This window comes from Cherax quadricarinatus, chromosome 44 (genome assembly GCF_038502225.1).
Source record: "Cherax quadricarinatus isolate ZL_2023a chromosome 44, ASM3850222v1, whole genome shotgun sequence".
Lineage (NCBI taxonomy): Eukaryota > Metazoa > Arthropoda > Malacostraca > Decapoda > Parastacidae > Cherax > Cherax quadricarinatus.
Window position 1 is genome coordinate 1,137,998 of NC_091335.1, and position 24,935 is coordinate 1,162,932.

The window sequence follows — 24,935 nt, forward strand, 5'->3', positions numbered from 1 at the left end:
AACTTTCTTTGGGCCCATGGTGGCTTATTTCACAGTTGCACTTAATAAACAAGCAGAAAAACTAATGGATTTTAAGGAAATGTTTGGATGAATGCGAGGGGTATATGCTCATTCACCGAGAGACACAGGGAGACTGACTCACCAAAGTGCAGTGTCCCGGTGGGAGGAGGGCTGACATGTACAATACGGATGGTTTACAAGGCAACGGCCGAAATACGGAGGAAAATTTCCACCCAAAAACCGGACTAAATACGAATCGGCTGATAAATGCAGCGAACGATATTTGGGGTTCCACTGTAATGTGTTTGGTAACAACAGAAGCACCTGGGTTCAGTTCTGAGTGAGCAGAGAGACAGTAAACAGATACCTGGGTGCTAATCGATGGTTGTGAGTTACATCATAAAGGTGGTAGTAAATCTTAGTGTATCCTATGCATATGTATAAGCTTGTAAGATTTACCTGCCATCTTTCATGTTCAGAAGACAGAAAGAACAGACCAACAATCCTCCAAAGTTGACAACATTTAAGAAGCTTTCATTTTACACCTGTATGATAGGAAGATAATAGTACTTTCTTGGATGATTGCTGTATACGTACTAATCTACCACTCAAGGGACACAATGAGCATAGCTTTGGACCATTCATTCACTCACTCAATGATGCATCCTATAACATGCCCACACATCCATCAGTCAGTACATCCATGCAGGCACTCAAATGTACTAGAACCTATACCTATACTATGTCTGAACACCTGAAATTGTCCTAAGACAGCTTCTGCTCACCTGGATTGGAAGGTTGGGAATGTTTGCAGAGAAAGCCCTGAGAGTAGCTAAAGAAGCCTTCCGCTTGGTGGAGTACACTAGGATAAATCCATGTACCAAATCTTCTCGAAAGGCATTTGCACCATGGTATGATGACACTATAACCTCCACACGACGCTTGCAGTCATCTGAAAATTTACACACCTTAATGATGGGAGTTGAATCACTGAACCAGCTAAAAAAAAAAAAAAATACATTAACATAAGAACAGAGGAGCACTGCAGCAGGCCCATGCTAGGCAGATCTTACTCGCACCCAACCGCTCCTGTTATGTACCTTTTTTCTTTTTTAACAAGTTGGTCATCTCCCACCGAAGCAGGGTGACCCAAAAAGAAAAAAAATCCCCAAAAAGAAAATACTTTCAATATCATTCAACACTTTCACCTCACTCACACATAATCACTGTTTTTGCAGAGGTGCTCAGAATGCAACAGTTCAGAAACATATACGTATAAAGATACACAACATACCCCTCCAAACTGCCAATATCCCAAACCCCTCCTTTAAAATGCAGGCATTGTACTTCCCATTTCCAGGACTCAAGTCCGGCTATATAAAAATAACCGATTTCACTGAAGCCCTTCACTAAATATTACCCTGCTCACACTCCAACAGCTCGTCAGGTCCCAAATACCATTCGTCTCCATTCACTCCTATCTAACACGCTCATGCACACTTGCTGGAAGTCCAAGCCCCTCACTCACAAAACTTCCTTTACCCCCTCACTCCAACCTTTTCGAGGATGACCCCTACCCCGCCTTCCTTCCCCTAAAGATTTATACGCTCTCCATGTCATTCTACTTTGATCCATTCTCTCTAAATAACCAAACCACCTCAACAACCCCTCTTCAGCTCTCTGACTAATACTCTTATTAACTCCACACCTTTTCCTAATTTCCACACTCCGAATTTTCTGCATAATATTTACACCACACATTGCCCTTAGACAGGACATCTCCACTGCCTCCAACCGTCTCTTCGCTACAGCATTTACAACCCAAGTTTCACACCCATATAAGAGTGTTGGTACTGCTATACTTTCATACATTCCCTTCTTTGCCTCCATGGATAACATTTTTTGTCTCCACATATACCTCAATGCACCACTCACCATTTTTCCTTCATCAGTTCTATGATTAACCTCATCCTTCATAAATCCATCTGCTAACACATCAACTCCCAAATATCTGAAAACATTCACTTCTTCCATACTACTCCTCTCCAATTTGATATCCAATTTTTCTTTATCTAAATCATTTAATACCCTCATCACCTTACTCTTTTCTATGTTTACTTTCAACTTTCTACCTTTACACACTCTCCCAAACTCGTCCACTAACCTTTGCAATTTTTCTTTAGAATCTCCCATAAGCACAGTATCATCAACAAAAAGTAACTGTGTCAATTCCCATTTTGTATTTGATTCCCCATAATTTAATCCCTCCCCTCTCCCCAACACCCTAGCATTTACTTCTTTTACAACCCCATCTATAAATATATTAAACCACCATGGTGACATTACACAACCCCGTTTAAGACCTACTTTTACTGGGAAGTAGTCTCCCTCTCTTCTATACACCCTAACCTGAGCCTCACTATCCTCAAAACTCTTTACAGCATTTAGTAACTTACTATCTATTCCACATACTTGCAACATCTGCCACATTGCTCACCTATCCACTCTATCATATGCCTTTTACAAGTCTGTAAGTGCAATGAAAACTTCCCTACCTTTATCTAAATACTGTTCACATATATGCTTCAATGTAAACATTTGATCTACACATCCCCTACCCACTCTAAAACCTCATGTACTTGTCCAACCTATTTTTAAAACTACCCAAAGAACTTATGATGCTACATGGTAGCTTGTTCCATTTATCTACAGCTTCACTGCCATACTAGCACTTCCATTATTCTTTCTAAATCTACATTTATGCAACATGGATGTACTGCTAAGAGTTCTGCCTCCATTAAACATTTTCAGCACTTTATTCCTATCCTATTTATTTATTCCAGTTTCTGATTTTTACACTTCAGTCATATCCCCTCTTAACTGTTATGCCATTCTATAGAGTGCAAATTCAGCAGCTTCAGTCTATCTCCACAGGAAGGTTTCTGATAAAGATTAACTTTATCCTTCATACATTTTGTAGCATATTATTTTCTTTCTACAATATGGTAACCAGGAATGAGATGTATAATTTGTAAGAGTCCTAACCTACAATATACAAGTTGAAGCATAAACTAAGAACTTCCATTATTTATACTTCTTGATATGAAGCCATGAATTCTTATGCATTTCTTAAATCAGTGAATGCCAAACATCAATTAACTTCATTGAAAGTAAAAACCTTAATTGCAAATACTTGAGCATTAATCCAGCATATCAACATAAAATATGACAGGATAAATAACTGGCTCTACTTGATGAATGGTAAAACTCACAACTGGCCCCACTTTGTGTATGTTAATTGCATTATATCCACACTCTTTGATGAGGTAGTCTTATAAGAATCTTCTTTTAAATAAAAAAAATTAAAAACACACTAACCATTCAAGGTAAAACCTTTGATGCTGGTTTGGCTATCCTATGTTTAAAGTCTGAGAAATTATATATGGGTTGATAAGTGCAGATAATTTTTTGTAAATATAGTATACAACTACCTTATAATCTGTAAAGGAAACTTTAGACATTTTCATTACATCCTCAACCATTGGATAGACCAAAACATTGCCCAAAGTTTCCTTTATAAATTGTCAACAGTTCCAGCCACAATATTGTGAATTTTATTCTTTACAGTACATATAGTGCTGCCAAAGGACTCCCACATGGAATGTCTCTGCATCTGTCAACATTTTTAAAAGTTATGCTAAGCATAATACAGTACATAATTCCATCCATGGCATGTGAGGGGTTTGGACATCTAACAGGTGTTTGTGTATGTGTGTGAAATAGGACTGAGTGGAGGCAAGTAAGTTTTATGACTTGACATGCTGTTGGAGTGTGACCAAGGTAACATTTATGAAGGAATTCAGGAAAAACAGTTAGCTGGACCTGAATGCTGTAGGTGGGAAGTATAGTGCCTGCACTCTGGATGGATGGGAATGTTGCAGTTTGGAGGGGCATCAGAGTTGTAATATCAGCACACCTCTGGCAAGACTGTGATAGTGAGTTATGGTGATAGTGTTTCTTCTTTTTCAGGACACCCCACCTCAGTGGGAGATGGCCGGTGTGTTAAAAAAAATCCATCTGGTCAAATGGGATACTGCATTTCCTTAACATGACAAAATACTGTTGCAAACATACATAAACACAATGTGATGTAAGAAATTAGTAATGACTGACCTAGGAATGTTTGTAATGAGATAGATTGCTCTCCTGTCACCACACACCACTGGTGACTGAGCAGTGGACTAAGTACATTCTCCACCGAGTATGGATCTCCACAGAGCATACACATGATAATTCTGAAAATATACGGGCTATTTCTTAAAAGCTGTATACAAAGAATCATAACAAAATGTGAAAACATTATTGATGAGCATGACACTATTCATAAAATGAAAACATTACTCTATAGAAATTATTTTTACTTTGGCAATGAGTTTAATTATATTTTATATTGCAAAAGAACAAATATATATCAACTTAAATGTGTTCCTCAATATCGCACCTGATATCTGGTTGGGAGTCCCTGGGCAAAACAGCTGAGTTGAAGATATTTTGAGAGTTGTTACGATGGTGGATGCTGGTGATTAGGGAGCGCAGGGCCTTAGTTACCAAGCTACTATCAAACCTGTGCCCCTCACCACTTCCCACGCTTGGTCCAACATCCATGAAGGTGCATTGCAAGCTGCCAGGGGGACTGTATTTTAGGATAATATTAGATTTAGCTATTAAAGCTTAATTGTAATACAGGAAAAAATAATCTTTATGCTGACCAACATTCATTGCACATGTCAAGCAGACTAAACTTCAGTGCAAGCTCAAATTAACAAACATTTAATAAAAATAATTTACATTGACATTAATAAAAAAAAAAGCATGATTTGCTCAAGCTAAAATTATATATACGGTATACAAAAATAGCAACACTGAATCAGCAAAACAATTTAGCAGACCATATCCATATAACAATCTTAAACTAAATTAATGCTTATGTAAATAAAATAACAGAGAATCTACCTGACAAAAAATTTTGCTATACAAGATTTCTCAAAGTTTGTGTACCAAAATACATAGGTCAGATAGTTTCTCTTAAGCATGTTAATGATTCCGTACCTATCAGCTAAGTTGGCCCCTTCATCATGTAGATGTTGAGAGGTATTGTGGTCCAGGTCAGGATCGGGAGCAAATAGGACGGTGATGGGCGGTGTCGGAGTTGACTCCTCCCTTTCTAGTTGTGTTAATAATGATTTCTCTAATGACTCTCGTACGTACTCTAACGAGGCCTCATTGCTGTATGCACACACAACACCTGAAAATTTTGAAGTACAGTAAAACCTCTATTTAATAGACCCAGATTTAAAATATTTCAGGTTTTAGGGATAAAATTTGCTGCTGCACAATTTCTGGAAAAAAAAAGTCTGTTCAATTCAGAACTGTTCATTACTATGAGTCTAAGTAAACTGATTTTGGATGTAATGGAAAAAGTTTGTTAAATCCAAAATTGTTCATATTTACAGGATAATTGGCATTAATGAACATCCCTCTTGTTCAGTTAACCCTCAAATTGTGTCCAACATACTAGCATGCAAGTGTCGTCCATGTCTCATGTACTAGTATGTATAATTTTTCTAGACCTCAAATTTGCCTCACACTGCCATTTTAGGCCTCAGCTGTGTTGTTTGGGTTATTAGCCACCTCATACCTACTAGGGAAATAAATCCAGGCAGTGTAGGTATACATGGGACATTGTGGGTAATGTCACCCAGTAAACATGGTAGCACCATGGCTGGCCGACACAAAAACCTATCTTGTGGTGAAATCCGGGAAATTTCTGTTCAATCATCCTGAGGATGATAATGCATTATCATTTTCTGGTTTTCAAGGGGGCAGCAATGGTGGTACCACCAGGTTTTCACCCGATTTGGATAGTAACTGGAGTGATTTGGGCAATGACAGTGGAGAGGAATATATGTATAGGGAGGAGAGTGCTGATTCCAGTGATAGTGATACAGAATATTCTATGCAACAAACATCAGTGAAGAATCGCACTAGGTTTGGCTCTCACTCATGTTATGTTTTATTGTTCTATGTTAAGACATCTAGGTAACATGATACTGTTAAGAGGAGATAGTGAGTGACATTGATGGAGCTTTCAATGGCATCAGAAGACAACCACCAACACCAACTGTGACAACAGCCATGACAGCACCAGCCATGCCAACACGAACACCAGTGACATCAACACCAGCTGTGACAATGTCACCAGCAGTGACACCACCACAAGTCATGACACCAATGGAAAATATTATACACCCAGATACCAAGTGTGTGGAACTGGCAAGAAAATACTTCGGTGGGAGACGGCCGACTTGTTGAAAAAAAAAAAAAAATAGTTAAATTCAGCCAAACTGTCCTGCAACAGATGATTCCACTGAACCTGACTTGACTAGCTTGTGCTACTAGGTCGGATGCAGTGCTCCTTCCTTAAGTGACATGTCTGACCTCACTAGGTCAAGGCATTGGCTTAAGCCGGTGGGTGAATTGAACCTGCCTTGCATAGGCCAGTAGACTTGTTACAGTGTTCCTTCTGTCTTACGTTTTATGACACACCGATGAACATTATTGTTACTGAAACAAATAACTATTACAAGTACATGATATCAGGTCAACTCTTATGTTTCACTAAAATCAAGACTCTGGCAATGGAACGACACAACTGTTGCAGAGATTTATCTGTTCTTTGCAACACTAATGCTGATGCCACACACAGTATTCGAGTACAGACAGACTTACAGCAACACCAGTTTCAGTGAAATCATGCCCACTGATTGCTTTCTGTTGTTGCTGTGTATTTTGCATTTCTCTGATAACAGCAATCCCTAGAGATGATTTGCTTTACAAAATACGGGAAGGTATTGAATGAATTTGTTTGAAATATTGTCTTCACCAGCTATCTTTCCTAAAGGCAGTTGTATAGCTCACTGAAGGTGAATGTGTTGTCCACACCCAGCATCAACTGTGGCTATGTAGAGTCAATCTCCTGTATAAACAAGTTTTCTTGGCAGTGTATGAAAGAGGTTGATTGTGTTAGTTTGAGAAAATCCACTAAGGCACCTGCTTATTGCCAGGGGTTTACTAAGTGTTACCCAAACTTTTGTAGTCAAAAGTGGTGGGTGAGATTTGTACAGAATCATCGCTATAATTCTCACTTTGATAGTGATGTTTTAATGCTTTTTACATTCCAAGTCATTAAAGGGGCCATGGCTGATCTTTATTCATTTGGGTGTAGAACATGTGTGTGTATTGCTGATGCAATGCTAGTGATCAAATCATATCTGCATTCTGAAGTTTGCACCATGATGGGGCTCAATTTCCAACCTCATAACGAGGAGCGTAGGAAGAGGGGCTTTGAATTACTACCATGACTAATGGATATGAAGATAATTGTGGTAGAAGATAGCAGTGGTTAGTCCATCTTTGGAGTTCTGTACTGGGATGTGTGGGAGTTTCAGTACCTGTGATTCTGATGGCAAAGTCTGCAATTATGAGCTGATTTTTTTTTATTTATTATCACACTGGCCGATTCCCACCAAGGCAGGGTGGCCTGAAAAAGAAAAACTTTCACCATCATTCACTCCATCACTGTCTTGCCAGAAGGGTGCTTTACACTACAGTTTTTAAACTGCAACATTAACACCCCTCCTTCAGAGTGCAGGCACTGTACTTCCCATCTCCAGGACTCAAGTCCGGCCTGCCGGTTTCCCTGAACCCCTTCATAAATGTTACTTTGCTCACACTCCAACAGCACATCAAGTATTAAAAACCATTTGTCTCCATTCACTCCTATCAAACACGCTCACGCATGCCTGCTGGAAGTCCAAGCCCCTCGCACACAAAACCTCCTTTACCCCCTCTCTCCAACCTTTCCTAGGCCGACCCCTACCCCGCCTTCCTTCCACTACAGACTGATACACTCTTGAAGTCATTCTGTTTCGCTCCATTCTCTCTACATGTCCAAACCACCTCAACAACCCTTCCTCAGCCCTCTGGACAACAGTTTTGGTAATCCCGCACCTCCTCCTAACTTCCAAACTACGAATTCTCTGCATTATATTCACACCACACATTGCCCTCAGACATGACATCTCCACTGCCTCCAGCCTTCTCCTCGCTGCAACATTCATCACCCATGCTTCACACCCATATAAGAGTGTTGGTAAAACTATACTCTCATACATTCCCCTCTTTGCCTCCAAGGACAAAGTTCTTTGTCTCCACAGACTCCTAAGTGCACCACTCACTCTTTTCCCCTCATCAATTCTATGATTCACCTCATCTTTCATAGACCCATCCGCTGACACGTCCACTCCCAAATATCTGAATACATTCACCTCCTCCATACTCTCTCCCTCCAATCTGATATTCAATCTTTCATCACCTAATCTTTTTGTTATCCTTATAACCTTACTCTTTCCTGTATTCACCTTTAATTTTCTTCTTTTGCACACCCTTCCAAATTCATCCACCAATCTCTGCAACTTCTCTTCAGAATCTCCCAAGAGCACAGTGTCATCAGCAAAGAGCAGCTGTGACAACTCCCACTTTGTGTGTGATTCTTTATCTTTTAACTCCACGCCTCTTGCCAAGACCCTCGCATTTACTTCTCTTACAACCCCAACTATAAATATATTAAACAACCACGGTGACATCACACATCCTTGTCTAAGGCCTACTTTTACTGGGAAATAATTTCCCTCTTTCCTACATACTCTAACTTGAGCCTCACTATCCTCGTAAAAACTCTTCACTGCTTTCAGTAACCTACACCATACACTTGCAACATCTGCCACATTGCCCCCCTATCCACCCTGTCATACGCCTTTTCCAAATCCATAAATGCCACAAAGACCTCTTTAGCCTTATCTAAATACTGTTCACTTATATGTTTCACTGTAAACACCTGGTCCACACACCCCCTACCTTTCCTAAAGCCTCCTTGTTCATCTGCTATCCTATTCTCCGTCTTACTCTTAATTCTTTCAATAATAACTCTACCATACACTTTACCAGGTATACTCAGCAGACTTATCCCCCTATAATTTTTGCACTCTTTTATCCCCTTTGCCTTTATACAAAGGAACTATGCATGCTCTCTGCCAATCCCTAGGTATATAAATTACAGAGCACTGATATGGCAGGAAGTAGCAAGTAAGATTTCCACTCAGCTTTAAACTTCATACAGAAAGATTAAGAACAGTAAAACATGAGTTGACAAGGACTAGTCATGGAGCCAAAGAAAGTAGATATTATCAACACAGTCAAGTCAAGAGAGGACAAACACCAATACAGCACTATAATGGAAAGTACAACATCCTCCAGGCTTAATCTCCAATTTCTGAGTTATTTGGAAGGTAAAGAAATGCAAAGGAAACACACATTATTACTCACCATGAGGAGTGAATTCAGGAGTCTTGAATGAATTTTGTGGGAGAGATACATCTCCGTCTATACTTCGGTAATCTAATGAGAAAATCTGATTATCCAACTCAAATTCATCATCTTCACACACAGACTGAAAAAAAAAGTAATGACAAGAAAATAAGAACTAATATACACTAATATACTGAAACACCTTCCTGAGTAATGCACAAAATTAATTAAGAAATCTGACATAGCAGTACATACAATTAAATAAATTTCTTGAGAAAAGTTTTCATTCTTCACCTGTAACTCATTTATCCTGATACAGCAGCTTGAAACACAACACCAGCTCCCATCTAGAGGCATAACTAAAAAATTGATTAAGAGGCTTGTTTTTAGCACTTACTGATTGGTTTTCTTTTTGTAATGCACTGCTTCTGACTTAATAAAAAAAAAATTTAAATCATAATATTAATTTTTTACTTCTAATTAAAATGGTCTATGCTACAGGGGTTCTGGGTAGGCCAGATCTCAGTTACCCAGATCAATTTAACCTCCTGCATATGGCTGAAGGTGGACATGTGTAAAACAGTCAAAGTTCCACTGCAAGAAAAAGCAATTGAACAGGACTAACATTTGATCCACCTCTTCCAATAATAATCTTTATTTCTATAAAGGGTGGTTTATAATTTGTATAGAAAAGGTGATATTACTGACATACTTTACAGAATACTCCTGGTTGCACAGAGCATGACAGGGAGCCTTAAATTATCTTATAACTACTAGTGGAATTTTTGCAAGAAAAATTTGTAGGAAGCTTTAGTAAGACAATTTTTAAACAATTTGATTTCTTATTTTTTATTTATTATCACACCGGCCGATTCCCACCAAGGCAGGGTGGCCCGAAAAAGAAAAACTTCCACCATCATTCACTCCATCATTGATATCCTTGAAAATTCAAATTTGAAATGCATTCCAAAGTTTCACATCACACTGTCTTAATTCTACCCAAATATCTTTCTGTAAAACATAATTAAATAAAAACTCACCCGAATAACATTTTGCAGGTCTTCAGCAAGTCCTTGGTTACCCAACAAGATCAAATTGACTTGTGGATCGCTGCGCACACCATAATCTATATTTTTACTGCTCCAAGTGCCTGATCCTGGTCGACTATTACTGAAAATTAAAGATTATAATCTGTTATTTTACAGGACAATTAACAATATATCTATGATCAAAATAAACTTTTAATTACCTCCTAGATGTGATGAATGGTTTGAAAAACCGACAAGTTGAAGATTGAGACACTTATGCAGCATATGGGAATCTTTATTCAGGAAACGTTTCGCCACACAGTGGATTCATCAGTCCAATACAAAGAGGAAGGCGTAAGGAGAGGAGGAGTATGAGGTAATCAGTCCCTCAGCCTAGATTCCCATATGCTGCATAAGTGTCTCAATCTACCTCCTAGATGGTTGAAGGACATTCTAAAGTGTAAGGAACAACCTATTATGAGGTTTGATTTTAGAGGGGGCTGATGAGCTTTAATGACAAGTACTGAAGTGTGCTCATGATTTTAGAGTGGGGAGGGGAGGGGCTGACAAGCTTTGACAAGTACTGTAGTGTGCCGAGTCAGGTGCTGCATGGTGTACAAGAGAAATTTAGATGATGACAGTGTTCTGCTTATGTAGAAAGTGTTAGACTAGTACTATTGAGATTATGAAGATGCTTATGATTTGAGCAATGGTGTTGATGGTAGCAATTTAGATCTGATTCCTTGGTGACAAGTTTGTCTTTATAGAACTTGCACAAGATAATTGTGGGTTTGTGGTGTATAGTGCAGGCATTGTTTGACTGTCACATTAGCAAGCTTTATATGTTCACCAACAGGTTCTTGTAGGTTCCTACACATTTCCTCCACATATAATTTATCACATCCTCCCCACATGGAATAGTATAGTTACCAGTGCTGAATTCAGTGTGTTTTGTCCTATTTGTTATTAGGATGATCCTGGAGGTGGGCAGGGTAGTGCCTGCACTCTGAAGGAGGGGTAATAATGTTGAAGTAAGAGGGTAATCTGCATTGTGGCATCAGCACACTTCTGCCAAGACAGCATTTGAAAAAATGATGGTGAATGCCTTTCCTTCTTTTATTGTTAGCCCTTTGACTGTCAGTGTTGTATATATACGTCTTACGAACCAGTGTCGGTGACATATTAATATGCCAAAATTCTAGTGGCTTCAAATCAAGCGGGAGAAAGCTGGCAGGCCCACATGTGAGAGAATGGGTGTGTGTGGTCAGTATGCGCAGTACAAAAAAAATTCTGCAGCACACAGTGCATCATGAGAAATAAAAACTCCAACCGTATTTTTGGATTAAAACGCCGACTTTGAGGTGTATTTTTCTTTGGTATTTATGGTTGTATTCTCATTTTCTTAGTCTCATTTGATAGAAAGGCAGACATATTACAGAAATAAAGACGATTTTGATTGGTTTCACAAGGAAAACCTTGAAACTGAGCTCAAAGTAGTGGAAATGTTCGATTTTTGCCCATGTTCAAGAGTAAACAAATGACATCTCCGTACAATAAGTCTCCAACCAGCCATTCTAATATGTAGCCACAAATGGGTTGACATTATTTATACAATTATCACAATAATGCATTAGTCTGCCTAACAGTAAATCTTCCATTTTTTGTGTTTACCTGAAGTTTACCTGGAGAGGGTTTTGGGGGTCAACGCCCCCGCGGCCCAGTCCAAGACCAGGCCTCATGGTGGATCAGGGTCTGATCAACCAGGTTGTTACTGCTAGCTGCACGCAAGCTGATGTACGAACCACAGCCCGGTTGGTCAGGTACTGACTTTAGGTGCCTGTCCAGTGCCTTCTTGAAGGCAGCCAGGGATCTATTGGTAATCCCCCTTATGTATGCTGGGAGGCAATTGAAAAGTCTTGGGCCCCGGACACTTACTGTGTTGTCTCTCAGTGTACCCGTGGTACCCCTGCTTTTCATCGGGGGAATGTTGCATCTCCTGCCAAGTCTTTTCCTCTCATTGGGAGTGATTTTTGTGTGCAGGTTTGGTACCAATTCCTCCAGGACCTTCCAAATGTATATTATCATGTATCTCTTTCACCTGCATTCGAGGGAATACAGATCAAGGACCTTCAACCGTTCCCAGTAGTTTAGGTGCCTTATCGTACTTATGTGTGCCGTGAAAGTTCTTTGTACACTCTCCAGGTCTGCAATGTCGCCAGCCTTGAAGGGGGCCATTAGTGTACAGCAGTATTACAGCCTAGAGAGCACAAGCAATTTGTAGAGAATCATTATGGGCTTGGCATCCCTAGTTTTGAAGGTTCTCATTATCCATCCTATCATTTTCCTAGGGGATGAGATAGATACATTGTTGTGGTTTTTAAGGCGAGATCCTCTGACATTATTACTCCCAGGTCCTTCACATTACTTTTCCGCTCTATTGTATGGTTAGAATTTGTTGTATACCCTGACACATTTTTAATTTCTTCAAGTTTCCCACATCTGAGTAGTTGAAATTTCTCCTCGTTGAACTTCATATTGTTTTGAGTGGCCCACTCAAAGATTTAGTTGATTTCTGCTTGGAGTCTCGCGGTGTCTTCATTGGAGGTCACTGCTATGGTAATCCGGGTGTCATCCGCAAAGAAAGACATGGAGCTATGGCTTACATCTCTGTCTATGTCAGAAATTAAGATGAGGAATAGAATGGGAGTGAGTACTGTGCCTTGTGGAACAGAGTTTTTTACCGTGGCTGCCTGGGACTTTACTGTTTACTATTACTCTTTGTGTTCTATTTGTCAGGAAGTTGTAGGTCCATCTACCAACTTTTGAACAAAAATTCAAAATAGAAAGCGAGAGTAATATAAGAGGGGCCTGGAGACATGACTGATGAACAGAGAAAATGTTATTTTACTGCCAGGAGTGTCTGCACTGTTTATTCTGGACTATTTTGAAAATGGCACCTTTTTTAATTTATGTGAAATTGGCCAAATTGCCAATTTCTGACCATTTTAATGGGTAGTTGAAATCGATAAATGGGCTGTTTCTTGTACTCAATTGATAGAACAAATGGAGTTCTAACGAAATAGCTACGAGTTTGGTCGACTGGAACAATGGAATTGGCCAAAAATAGGGCTCAAATTGGGCCAAATTGCCAATGCGTATATATTGCCGAGATCGCAAATTTCACGAGTGTAATTCCGTAAGTCTTCCCTCAAATTTTGTACTTTTGGTGTCATTACCATCAGGAAAAGATTCTCTATCATTTCATAAGAAAAAATTTTTTTTTATTTAAATATTTTGAGAGAGAGAGAGAGAGACTTCAGGATTTGGGGTCTTGACAGTCAAAGGGTTAAGATAAGGAAAACTCTTGGTTTCATTATTTTACTCAAGAAGTTTTCAAGCATTTTCAAAGGTTGTATTTCTTCAATAAAGGTCATGCAACACATGTTAATATTTTCACTGCACAATGTAAATAATTTCCTACATAAAATATGCGAGTATATTTTCAAAATATAAATTACTCTGTGCCACACTAGAGAAACTTTCATTCACTAACGAAGATTTCAGCATACCTGGCAGCCTTATTGGCTATAATTTTCTCAATGAGGCAGTCCATGCAGTTGGGGAATGATGGACAATGTTCTTTCTTGGGGCAATGGACAAAGCCCAAGTGTTGGAGCAGTAATAAGGTTCGTTCACTCTCTAACCTGTCCAATGCTTTATATCTGCAACAAAAATGTGATTAGTTACCTGGAGGGGATTCTGGGGGTCAACGCCCCCGCGGTCCGGTCCACAACCAGACCTAATTATATAAAGTTATTGCACATTACAAAGGAATAATTTACTGTGTACCACCAAATAGTGGGTAAAACATTAAATTCAAATGATACAAATACATGTAATTTAAGTCTATAAATAGCTCTGGAAGTTGGGAAGCACAATGCCTACACTCTAAAGGAAGGGGGTTGGAATATCTACTGTTTAGTGACATCTAAACTGTTGTATCTGCGCACCTCTGGCAAAACAAGTGATAGCATGGATGATGGTAAAAATGTATCTTTTTTTGGGTCACCATGCCTTGATGGGACACAGCCAGCATGTTAAAAAAAAAAAAAACACAATGCAGGAGTCTGAAAGTAAGATGCACCAATTAAAATCTAATTTACATTCAGCAATTGCCTTCACCTAAGGAATAAATTGGAATTTATGTGTATTTTCAAGAATTTTATGTCTTGACTGAACCCTATAATCCCCATCCTGGGAGAGAGAGAGAGAATCTATCTTTGTAATCCTGCTCTTGAAATCTTTGGCTCTGTCTTAGTTATAATGTGGTGAATTGAGCAATGTGACTGTATGACCACAACCATAGGAATTATATATATTTTTCCAATAGATACTTCCACTCTTTCCCTCTATCTCTCTCTTACAAAATCTAGAAGGTCAATTAGAAAAATTAACAGTAAAATAACAACTATGAAAATATAAAAAAAAATTAGCAAATTTTTTGGTGGATATTTGCATTGTTATTACTCAAGAAAGCTCAAAATATCCCAAAAATTATTTTTAACCCTTTGACTGTTTCAGTCGTATATATACGTCTTACGCGCCACTGTTTCTGACGTATTTATACGCGTAAATTCTAGCGGCTTCAAATCAAGCGGGAGAAAGCTGGTAGGCCCACATGTGAAAAAATGGGTCTGTGTGGTCAGTGTTTACCTGGAGTTTACCTGGAGAGAGTTCCGGGGGTCAACGCCCCCGCGGCCCGGTCTGTGACCAGGCCACATAAAAAAAATCCTGCAGCACACAATGCATAATGAGAAAAAAAACTGAGTTTTTTTTTTTTTTGGATTAAAACGTTGAATTTGAGGTGTATTTTTGAATAGTATTTATCACTGTATTCTCGTTTTCATGGTCTCAGGTGATAAAATGGAAAACATATTACAGAAATAGAGATAATTTTGATTACTTTCATGATGAAAACGACTTCGAAATCGAGCTCAAAGTAGCAGAAATGTTTGATTTTTACCAATGTTCAGGAGTAAGCAAATCACACCACATATCCAATACACTTCAACTGGGGAGTCTAATATTCTTTCACTAGTGCACTAATATTATTTATACCATTTTTACAATAATGCAGTAGTCTGCATAACAGTAAATTTTGTATTTTTTTGTATGAACAAAAAATCAAAATAGAAAGCAATAGTAATATAAGAGGGGCCTAGAGACGTGACTAATGAACAGAGGATATGTTATTTTAGTGCCAAGAATGTCTACACTGTTTATTCTGGACCCTATTTTGAAATTGGCATCTTTTTTTAATTTGCGTGAAATTGGCCAAATTGTCAATTTCTGACCACTTTATTGGGTAGTTCAAATTGGTAAATGGGCAGTTTCTTGTGCTCAGACAGAGAAAATGGAGTTCTAAAGGAATAGCTATGAGTTTGGTCAACTGGAACAAAGGAACTGGCCAAAAACAGGGCTCAAAGTCGGCGAAATCGTCGATGCGTATATGTCGCCGAGACCTCTAACTTCATGGGAGCGTAATTCCACGAGTTTTCGACCAAATTTCGCACTTTTGGTGTCATTACCATTGGGAAAAGATTCTCTGTCATTTCATAAGAAAAAAATAATTTTTTTTTTCCCCAAAAAATTTATCAACATAGAATGACAGTTTCAGAAAGGGGCCTGCAACAGTCAAAGGGTTAAAATTGGAGAATAGGAAGCTACTCTGTCCAATAATAACAAACTATTGCCTTGTTAAAATATACAAGCAATGTACTGAAAATCTGATGGAGATTGAGAGGCATTCTCAAATTATCTCACAGAAAAGAAACCCCCAACAACCCCTCCTGAGCCCTCTGAATTATACTTCTAGTAACCCCTCACCTCCTCTTAATATCCAAGCTGATATTTTTCTGCATAATATTTATACCACACATTGCCCTCAGACACATCTACACTACCTCCAACCACCTCCTCACTGCAACATTTACAACCCATGCTTCACACCCATATAAGAGTGTTGGTACCACTATACTCTCATATATTTTCCTCTTTGCCTCCACGGATAACCTTCTTTGTCTCCACAGATGTCTCAATGTACCACCTACTTTTTTCCTTTCATCAATTCTATGGTTCACCTCATCTTCCATAAACCCATCCATCAACAAGTCCACTCCCAAAAATCTGAACACATCCACTTCCTCGTTATCATCATCAGAGAACCAAAACAAAAGAATAACATTACCATGTTGCAACTATGTTAATGTAAAAAAGAAAACAGTAAACATACAGGAAATACTACTATTATGGTGCTCTTGATACTACCTTTTTCAAATTGAATAACAGGTAGCATGCCAACACACGAGAGAAAATACTGGCACCCAGAAAAGTGTATTCTTATTAGACAATATTTTGTACATATATTAGCCTTAACCCTTTGACTGTCGCGGCCGTATATATACGTTTATGAGGTACCGTGTTTGACGTACATATACTCATAAATTCTAGCGGCTTCAAATCAGGCAGGAGAAAGCTGGTAGGCCCACATGTGAGAGAATGGGTCTGTGTGGTCAGTGTGCACCATATAAAAAAAATCCTGGAGCACGCAGTGCATAATGAGAAAAAAAAAACTCCGACCGTTTTTTTTAATTAAAATGCCGACTTTGTGGTCTATTTTCGTATAGTATTTGTGGTTGCATTCTTGTTTTCTTGGTCTCATTTGATAGAATGGAAACTATATTATAGAAATAGAGGTGATTTTGATTAATTTTACTATAAAAAGAACCTGGAAATGGAGCACAAAGTACGGGAAATGTTTGATTTTTGCCGATGTTCAAAAGTAAACAAATGATGTCATTGTCTGTCCAATAAATGTCCAAACAGCCATTCTAATATGCAGTCATGAATGGGTTGATGTAATTTTTACAATTATTACAGTATTGCAGTAGTCTGCATAACAGTAAATCTTCTATTTTTTGGTTGAATAAAATTTCAAAATAAAAAGCAAGAGTAATATCAGAGGGGCCTGGAGACATGACTGATGAACAAAGAAAATGTTATTTTAGAGCCAGGAATGTCTGCATTGTTCATTCTGGTCCTTATTTTGAAATTGTCATATTTTTTAATTTTCGTGAAATTGGCCAAATTGCAAATTTCTGACCACATTATTAGGTAGTTGAAATTGGTAAATGGGCAGTTTCTTGTACTCAATTGATGGAAAAAATGGAGTTCTGAAGAAGTAGCTATGAGTTTGGTTGACTGGAATAATGGAATTCGCCGAAAATAGGACTCAAAGTGGGCGAAATCGCCGATTTGTAAATATTGCCAAGGTCGCTAACTTCGCGAGAGCGTAATTCAGTCAGTTTTCCATCAAATTTCGTTTTTTTGGTGTCTTTACAATCAGGAAAAGATTCTCTATCATTTCATAAGAAACAATAATTTATTTTTTTTTTTGAAATTTTGCAACACCAGGAGACACCTCAGGATTGGGGGTTGCGACAGTCAAAGGGTTAACAAGTCTTACAAAAAATAAACTGGTATACTCCTTCACAAATGAGTAAACAGAGTAGCAAGGCTGACTACCTCTGTTGTTCTGTTTAACTTGATAAAAGCTCAACTCCAGCAAAATGCTGTCATAAAAGGCCTTGCCATGCCCTGTCAAAGTATCTTTGTTTTATTCCATTAATCACAGTTGTAATACAAAAGGAATATTTTGTAATACTACTATCACTTCACTTGTTTCTTCTTTTCACTACAATCAATCTAAAAACTATACAAGGCTAAATATTTGTATGAATATTACAGAAAAACCATATCCTAATACTGTATCAATAAATATGAGCAATTTAGCACAAACGTTATCAGTTAACAGCACAACTAACAGAAAATCCAGTCAGCTTAATGTACAATGTCACTCCAGCTGTGATAACCCAAGGCTTGAGCTCAGTGACTTCCCTTACCTGCTGTCTTCTTGTAAGGTCTGAGTTATTTCTCGAATGTCCTCCTGAGTGATGGTGCCAGTAGGAGCAATGCTTTTAACATGATAAAACAGCTCTGCCTGCTCCAATAACAACTCCTGTGAATACATATTTTTTAATCACATATAATGCACTTTTAAAAAATAATTATTCTATCATTGAATTTTACTGACTGTATAACTTCAGCACGAGTGCAAGTACGTAGACGTAGCAAGATATACCTGGTATCCTATATGTTCATGAGACAGAAAAAAGACACCAGTAATCCTACCATTTATATAATATGTATCTCATATTTATATGGAATGACAACATTAAATCTATCTATATATGCTTGATATGTAATTCTACATTTGTTGAACCAATGAAAAGGTGTGTGAACAAGAGTATTTGTATATACATATTGCTATTAAATATCACATTAGGGTAAGGATTTTTTTTTTTTTTTACAATAACTTAAAAGTAGTTTGCAGAGGGGGCACCTTTGGAATCTTCAAATTGAGTGTTCCAGATTCTAAGGTCTTTTATGTGCACTGAAATATTACTCAGGTTGCATCCTGTTGCAGCTCTCTTTCCAGAGTTTCAGAACTGTGTTTATATTTGTATTGACTTTCCTATACATACAGCATGCACAGTAGTAAGAGTTTTTTCTTTTTTTTTCAACAAGTCAGCCGTCTCCCACCGAGGCAGGGTGATCCAAAAAAGAAAGAAAATCCCCCAAAAGAAAATACTTTCATCATCATTCAACACTTTCACCTCACTCACACATAATCACTGTTTTTGCAGAGGTGCTCAGAACACAACAGTTTGGAAGCATATACGTATAAAGATACACAACATATCCCTCCAAACTGCCAATATCCCAAACCCCTCCTTTAGAGTGCAGGCATTGTACTTCCCAATTCCAGGACTCAAGTCCGGCTATATAAAAATAACCGGTTTCCCTGAATCCCTTCACTAAATATTACCCTGCTCACACTCCAACAGATTGTCAGGTCCCAAATACCATTCGTCTCCATTCACTCCTATCGAACACGCTCATGCACTGAATAACTTTAAACCTGTGTTCTGTCTGGCACTTGCTTGAATGATCGCATCCTTTACTTACGATGGGGTTACATTCTGACAAACTCATCCTAAGTCAAATATGAATATAATATGCTAAATAAGTAAATAAGATTATGTATTGGTGGATAAAAGGTTGATGGGTAGGCTCCAGGATGTACATGTTTATAGAGGGGCAACTGATATATCGGATCATTATTTAGTTGTAGCTACAGTTAGAGTAAGAGGTAGATGGGAAAAGAGGAAGGTGGCAACAACAAGTAAGAGGGAGGTGAAAGTGTATAAACTAAGGGAGGAGGAAGTTCGGGCGAGATATAAGCGACTATTGGCAGAAAGGTGGGCTAGTGCAAAGATGAGTAGTGGGGGGGTTGAAGAGGGTTGGAATAGTTTTAAAAATGCAGTATTAGAATGTGGGGCAGAAGTCTGTGGTTATAGGAGGGTGGGGGCAGGAGGAAAGAGGAGTGATTGGTGGAATGATGAAGTAAAGGGTGTGATAAAAGAGAAAAAGGTAGCTTACGAGAGGTTTTTACAAAGCAGAAGTGTTATAAGAAGAGCAGAGTATATGGAGAGTAAAAGAAAGGTGAAGAGAGTGGTGAGAGAGTGCAAAAGGAGAGCAGATGAAAGAGTGGGAGAGGCACTGTCAAGAAATTTTAATGAAAATAAGAAAAAATTTTGGAGTTAAACAAGTTAAAAAAGCCTAGGGAAAGTATGGATTTGTCAGTTAAAAACAGAGTAGGGGAGTTAGTAGATGGGGAGAGGGAGGTATTAGGTAGATGGAGAGAATATTTTGAGGAACTTTTAAATGTTGAGGAAGAAAGGGAGGCGGTAATTTCATGCACTGGCCAGGGAGGTATACCATCTTTTAGGAGTGAAGAAGAGCAGAATGTAAGTGTGGTGGAGGTACGTGAGGCATTACGTAGAATGAAAGGGGGTAAAGCAGCTGGAACTGATGGGATCATGACAGAAATGTTAAAAGCAGGGGATGATATAGTGTTGGAGTGGTTGGTACTTTTGTTTAATAAATGTATGAAAGAGGGGAAGGTACCTAGGGATTGGCGGAGAGCATGTAGAGTCCCTTTATATAAAGGGAAAGGGGACAAAAGAGATTGTAAAAATTATAGAGGAATAAGTTTACTGAGTATACCAGGAAAAGTATACGGTAGGGTTATAATTGAAAGAATTAGAGGTAAGACAGAATGTAGGATTGTGGATGAGCAGGGAGGCTTCAGAGTGGGTAGGGGATGTGTAGATCAAGTGTTTACATTGAAGCATATAAGTGAACAGTATTTAGATAAAGGTAGGGAAGTTTTTATTGCATTTATGGATTTAGAAAAGGCATATGGGTGGTTGTGGTTGTGGTGGGCTGGTGGCTAGCGCTCCACTTTGTCCTTGAACTGACGAGTCAGCAGCGTGGGTCCCAGCGTGGCCTGGAGAGTCACGCATGGTGGTGCCACTACCATCACCACTAACACCATCCACTGATGCCTGTGGTCTATCCATGCCAAGTGTAGCCACATCATCCTCACTATCACTACCTAAAACTGGTGTTGGGCCACGGGATATACTCCGTCCCCTGGGCACAGCATAGGGTACACTACCCGAGCGCATGCGGCGGCGAACATACCAACGCTTCACTGGTGAATATGATTCCTCACTATCACTACTCGATTGATCGTCGAGCGCAATAAAATCACAGTCCACATCACTATCATCATTACTGAAGTCAGAGGCCTGGCCACGCGAAAATATTAATATTCTCTTGCGATGAGGAACAACAGACCGTGAGTCACGAGTGCCCACACCAGAGGTAGAAGGTTGAGGATCGTCAGGGTTTTCTGCACTATTATCGATATCCTGGTCATTCTTTTCGGTCACTAACTGATCAAAGCCGTAGAATTCATCTTCATTTCCACTTCCATCAATGTCAGAACTATCAGATAGGAAGAGGAGAGTCCCAATTTTCCGGGGAGTGAGAGCTGACTTGCGACGAGGCATGGTGAACAAGGGTAACTGAGCCGGCGTTCCCACAATGCTATGCGGGCGCCTAGATTTTTTGTTTATGGCGCACACCCACCACGCAGACCCGTTCTCTCACATGTAGGCCTATGAGCGTTTTCGCGCTAAATTTGACGGCGCTAGAATTTTGGCGTAGATCTATGGTTTGGACACTCAACGTAAAGCCGTTGATCTACGGGACGGACCCTGAAAGGGCTAAGCATCCCAGAGTGATGAAATGCATATACAGTTCACTCGTTACTTACCTTAAAATATTTATAGTCTTAATCTAGGGTGAGACGAGTAGTATTTACTGTAAGAAATCAAGTGTGGTGTGTATGGTAGCCAGCCAGGCCAACCCATCCACACACAATATTCTATGACATTTAAGCATCCCAGAGCGATAAAATGCATATAGAGTTCACTCATTACTTCTTTCTTTCTTTCAACACACCAGCCGTATCCCACCGAGGCGGGGTGGCCCAAAAGGAAAAACGAAAGTTTCTCCTTTTACATTTAGTAGTATATACAGGAGAAGAGGTTACTAGCCCCTTGCTCCTGGCATTTTAGTCGCCTCTTACAACACGCATGGCTTACGGAGGAAGAATTCTGTTCCACTTCCCCATGGAGATCAAGAGGAAATATACAAGAATAAGAACTAGAAAGAAAATAGAAGAAAACCCAGAGGGGTGTGTATGAAAGAGGGAAAGGTACCTAGGGATTGGCGGAGAGCATGTATAGTCCCTTTATATAAAGGGAAAGGGGACAAAAGAGATTGTAAAAATTATAGAGGAATAAGTTTATTGAGTATACCAGGAAAAGTGTACGGTAGGGTTATAATTGAAAGAATTAGAGGTAAGACAGAATGTAAGATTGCGGATGAGCAGGGAGGCTTCAGAGTGGGTAGGGGATGTGTAGATCAAGTGTTTACATTGAAGCATATATGTGAACAGTATTTAGATAAAGGTAGGGAAGTTTTTATTGCATTTATGGATTTAGAAAATGCATATGATAGAGTGGATAGAGGAGCAATGTGGCAGATGTTGCAAGTATATGGAATAGGTGGTAAGTTACTAAATGCTGTAAAGAGTTTTTATGAGGATAGTGAGGCTCAGGTTAGGGTGTGTAGAAGAGAGGGAGACTACTTCCCGGTAAAAGTAGGTCTTAGACAGGGATGTGTAATGTCACCATGGTTGTTTAATATATTTATAGATGGGGTTGTAAAAGAAGTAAATGCTAGGGTGTTCGGGAGAGGGGTGGGATTAAATTATGGGGAATCAAATTCAAAATGGGAATTAACACAGTTACTTTTTGCTGATGATACTGTGCTTATGGGAGATTCTAAAGAAAAACTGCAAAGGTTAGTGGATGAGTTTGGGAATGTGTGTAAAGGTAGAAAGTTGAAAGTGAACATAGAAAAGAGTGAGGTGATGAGGGTATCAAATGATTTAGATAAAGAAAAATTGGATATCAAATTGGGGAGAATTGGGGAGGAGGAGTATGGAAGAAGTGAATGTTTTCAGATACAGTGGACCCCCGCATAACGATTACCTCCGAATGCGACCAATTATGTAAGTGTATTTATGTAAGTGCGTTTGTACGTGTATGTTTGGGGGTCTGAAATGGACTAATCTACTTCACAATATTCCTTATGGGAAAAAATTCGGTCAGTACTGGCACCTGAACATACTTTTGGAGTGAAAAAATATCGTTAACCGGGGGTCCACTGTACTTGGGAGTTGACATGTCGGCGGATGGATTTATGAAGGATGAGGTTAATCATAGAATTGATGAGGAAAAAAAGGTGAGTGGTGCATTGAGGTATATGTGGAGTCAAAAAACATTATCTATGGAGGCAAAGAAGGAAATGTATGAAAGTATAGTAGTACCAACACTCTTATATGGGTGTGAAGCTTGGGTGGTAAATGCTGCAGCGAGGAGACGGTTGGAGGCAGTGGAGATGTCCTGTCTAAGGGCAATGTGTGGTGTAAATATTATGCAGAAAATTCGGAGTGTGAAAATTAGGAAAAGGTGTGGAGTTAATAAAAGTATTAGTCAGAGGGCAGAAGAGGGGTTGTTGAGGTGGTTTGGTCATTTAGAGAGAATGGATCAAAGTAGAATGACATGGAAAGCATATAAATCTATAGGGGAAGGAAAGAGGGGTAGGGGTCGTCCTCGAAAGGGTTGGAAAGAAGGGGTAAAGGAGGTTTTGTGGGCAAGGGGCTTGGACTTCCAGCAAGCGTGCATGAGCGTGTTAGATAGGAGTGAATAGAGACGAATGATACTTGGGACCTGACGATCTGTTGGAGTGTGAGCAGGGTAATATTTAGTGAAGGGATTCAGGGAAACCGGTTATTTTCATATAGTCGGACTTGAGTCCTGGAAATGGGAAGTACAATGCCTGCACTTTAAAGGAGGGGTTTGGGATATTGGCAGTTTGGAGGGATATGTTGTGTATCTTTATACGTATATGCTTCTAAACTGTTGTATTCTGAGCACCTCTGCAAAAGCAGTGATAATGTGTGAGTGTGGTGAAAGTGTTGAATGATGATGAAAGTATTTTCTTTTTGGGGATTTTCTTTCTTTTTTGGGTCACCCTGCCTCGGTGGGAGACGACCGACTTGTTGAAAAAAAAAAATGTATATTAATGTAATATACGACATTTAATACTCGGTGATTATTATTATTAATTATTATTATTAACCTTTTCAGGGTCCAAGGCCAAAATCTGAAGTGGTGCCCCAGTGTCCAAGAATTTAAAAAAAAAAAAAATTATTTTTTTCTTATGAAATGGTAGAGAATCTTTTTGTGAATGTAATAAAACAAAAAGTAAGAAATTTGATGGAAAATTGACGAAATTATGCTCTCGTGAATTTTGGTGTGTCAGCGATATTTACGAATTGGCGATTTTGCCGACTTTGACTCCCATTTTAGACCAATTACATTATTCCAGTCGACCAAATTCTTAGCTATTTCACTAGTATTACTTCTATTCTAACGATTGAGCACAAGAAATCGCCAAGTCAACTGTTTCAACTACAAAATAAAGTGACCGGAAATTGGTTATTTGGCCAATTTAACACAAATTTCAAAATATTCCAATTTCAAAATAGGGTCCAGAATAAACAATGTAGGTATTCCTGGAACTAAACTAACATTTCCTCTGTTCATTAGTTATGTTTTGAGGCTTTACAAATAAATTCCATTTTGATTTTTTATTCACATAATGAATTTTTATTCACACCAAAAAATAGAAGATTTACTGTTATGCAATATTGTACTAATTGTATAAATATCATCATCACATTTGTGAATGTATATTAGACCCACCTGCTGGCATGTATTAGACGTGTGAGGTCGTTTGTTTACTCTTGAACATCGGCAAAAATTTAACATTTCCGCCACTTTGAGCTCAGTTTCAAGCCATTTCCAGTGCTAAAAC

At 38.8% G+C, this 24,935-nt stretch overlaps 1 protein-coding gene across 21 annotated transcripts in view; it reads right to left on the reverse strand.

Annotated features, from left to right (window-relative positions):
- The window catches only part of RhoGAPp190 (Rho GTPase-activating protein 190), a 317,483-nt gene that overhangs the window by 173,911 nt on the left and 118,637 nt on the right, over positions 1–24,935 (reverse strand). For 19 of the 21 annotated variants that reach the window (XM_070093906.1, XM_070093900.1, XM_070093910.1 and 16 more), the window contains exons 9-16: positions 18,416–18,531; positions 14,024–14,176; positions 10,467–10,596; positions 9,445–9,568; positions 5,110–5,305; positions 4,502–4,693; positions 4,174–4,295; positions 786–952 (exon numbers count right to left, since the gene is read on the reverse strand). In XM_070093906.1, coding sequence (XP_069950007.1) covers positions 786–952; positions 4,174–4,295; positions 4,502–4,693; positions 5,110–5,305; positions 9,445–9,568; positions 10,467–10,596; positions 14,024–14,176; positions 18,416–18,531 — 1,200 coding nt within the window. The remainder of the gene's footprint in view (positions 1–785; positions 953–4,173; positions 4,296–4,501; positions 4,694–5,109; positions 5,306–9,444; positions 9,569–10,466; positions 10,597–14,023; positions 14,177–18,415; positions 18,532–24,935) is intronic. The other 2 variants (XM_070093920.1, XM_070093902.1) reach the window with 1 other exon arrangement.